The 2500-nt window shown below is 31.5% G+C and overlaps 1 protein-coding gene across 2 annotated transcripts in view; it reads left to right on the plus strand.

Moving 5' to 3' along the window:
- The window catches only part of LOC122245463 (organic cation transporter protein), a 17099-nt gene that overhangs the window by 6817 nt on the left and 7782 nt on the right, over positions 1-2500 (plus strand). For both annotated transcript variants that reach the window (XM_086543970.1, XM_086543969.1), the window contains exons 10-12: positions 1-55; positions 158-342; positions 737-888. The exon at positions 1-55 is cut by the window's left edge and continues 205 nt beyond it. In XM_086543970.1, the coding sequence (XP_086400096.1) occupies positions 1-55; positions 158-342; positions 737-888 (392 nt within the window). The remainder of the gene's footprint in view (positions 56-157; positions 343-736; positions 889-2500) is intronic.

The raw sequence follows: 2500 nt of genomic DNA on the forward strand, positions 1-2500 counted from the left end.
ATGTTTTTTGTCTTCAGCGCTGTCTTACTCCTGACACTCGGGGTCACTCCTTCTGGTTAGGCTTTGCCAGCGTTTGGATTTGAGGCCACATGTGTTCTTTATTAATTATGCTTTACTAGATAAAGTGATGTGCTTCATGTTTTTTTCTTTTCCGCAGATGTTGGCTGGCTTGTGACCACGATGATTCTGTTAGGGAAGCTGTCCACGACTGCCGCCTACATGGTGGTCTACTTCCACGCGAACGAGCTCTTTCCGACCGAGGTGCGGCAGCGCGGGATGAGCACGTGCACGATGGTGGCCAAAATTGGTTCTATGATAGTCCCTTTCCTGGTGGATATTCTGGTGGGAGATGCAAACGTTTATTTGATGTATTAGGATAAATTCACCTGTACTAATTTTGTGATTTAACGTGATTAAGGAAAAATGAAGTCTGGAATATTAACCGTACGATTTAGAGAAAAATATGTAAGCTAACTTATGTACTAGAGTCTGGTTTAATGATTCACTATAAAAATAACACCTGCTATCGTAGTTTCTCAGATCTGGAAAGTCTTCATGCATTGAAATGCAAAGATGGATATAACAGAAAAGATCATAATAGCCAACAGCTACGGGAAGATTTTTAAGAGAGGAACAATAATCTTCAAAAAACAATAGGCTATGCATATGTCGTCAATCAGTATTCATCTTTATGTATTAAATTTGTTTCTATGCAGAGTCTCTGCCTCCTTTTCAGGGTTCACTCGGATCCTGGGTACCGCTAGTAGCCTTCGGGGGAGCATCCTTAGTAGCGGCAGCGATCTCATCTAGGCTACCCGAGACTCGAGGGGTTCCTATGAAGGATACCATTGCGGAAATTGAAGCCTACGATTTCCGTCGACCGCGCAGGTAACCGAGCTGAGAAATCGGAAGCGCAAATTCAAGGAATCCTGTAAAGTACAGGCCGGAGTATTGAATGTTTTTAAGCACGAACTCATAAAGGGCTGCATTAAAATCGTCACAATTAAAACACTGACATAGGCCATCATGGAAAAGGGCGCGGGGATTTGTCAGGGGGGTTCTCAACGTCCTAGGTCACATGTCCTAATAAGAATGACCTGATGAGATGTATCTTCTAGTAGTCCTGAATCAGGGTGCCTTTTCTCCGGTGGGTACTGCGCACGCGTTCCAGATAACTTAGCTACTTTAAGAGATAAAATTCTTTTATAAATTGTTGAAACCATAATGAAGATTGTTATATGTAAAGGACACAGAGGCCATTTGATCCAATCAAAAGCTACACACACACACACACACACACACACACACACACACACACACACGGACACAACATACATCACAACTGGGGACACACACACTCACAACGATATGTATACATAGATATATATATTTATATATAGATATAGATATATATATATATAATTTAAATACAAACACACATACACACCACTACATTTATAATAATATATATATATATAAGAGTTAATATATTATACACTCACACACTATATATAAAACACACATGGCAGCTACATACATACATTCCATACATACATACCATATATGTATAGATATATAATAGATATATATATATTTAGATTTATATAATAAAGATGTGCTGGTATAATGTGGGTGTGTGTGTGGTCTGGGGTGTGTGTGTATATCTATATATCTATATCCTATAGCAATGTATATAGATATAAACATATAATAGATAGATATAGATATATATATATATATATAGATTTATATATTGATATATATAATATATATATACACATACTGTATATAATCCCTATACATATAGATATATATATATATAATATATTTATATTATATATAATATATATATATATATATATATGTATAATAATCATACAATACATGCATACATTCATACATACATGCATATATAAAAATAGATATATCTTATATATATATATATATATATATAGATATTTTATATATCTGTATATATTTTAAATACATATATATATAATATATAATATATTTTGATAGAGATATATATATATACTATATGTATATATATATATATTTATATATAAATATATTTATATATATATAGACATAAAAACCATACATACAAACATACTTATATATCATACATATATACATACAGATATAGATAGATATATATATAGAATAGTATATAGAGAATATAGCGATACATAATATATATACATACAGACATATATATTATATTATATATATAATATAATATATATATGATACATAGCTATATATACATACATACATATTATATATATATATATATTAGAGATATATATACTATATATATATATATAGACATGTTTGTGTGTTGTGTGTGTGTGTGGTGTGTGTGGGTGTGGGTCTTTGTGGTGGTGTTCTGTATGTGTATACCTATGTATATATTATAATATATATAATATAGATAAATATATATAGGGGTATATATATGTATATACATATACATCATACTAGATATATATATATATAT

This window comes from Penaeus japonicus, unplaced genomic scaffold (genome assembly GCF_977035675.1).
Source record: "Penaeus japonicus unplaced genomic scaffold, GWHDUDI00000001_assembly GWHDUDI00000014, whole genome shotgun sequence".
Classification (NCBI taxonomy): domain Eukaryota; kingdom Metazoa; phylum Arthropoda; class Malacostraca; order Decapoda; family Penaeidae; genus Penaeus; species Penaeus japonicus.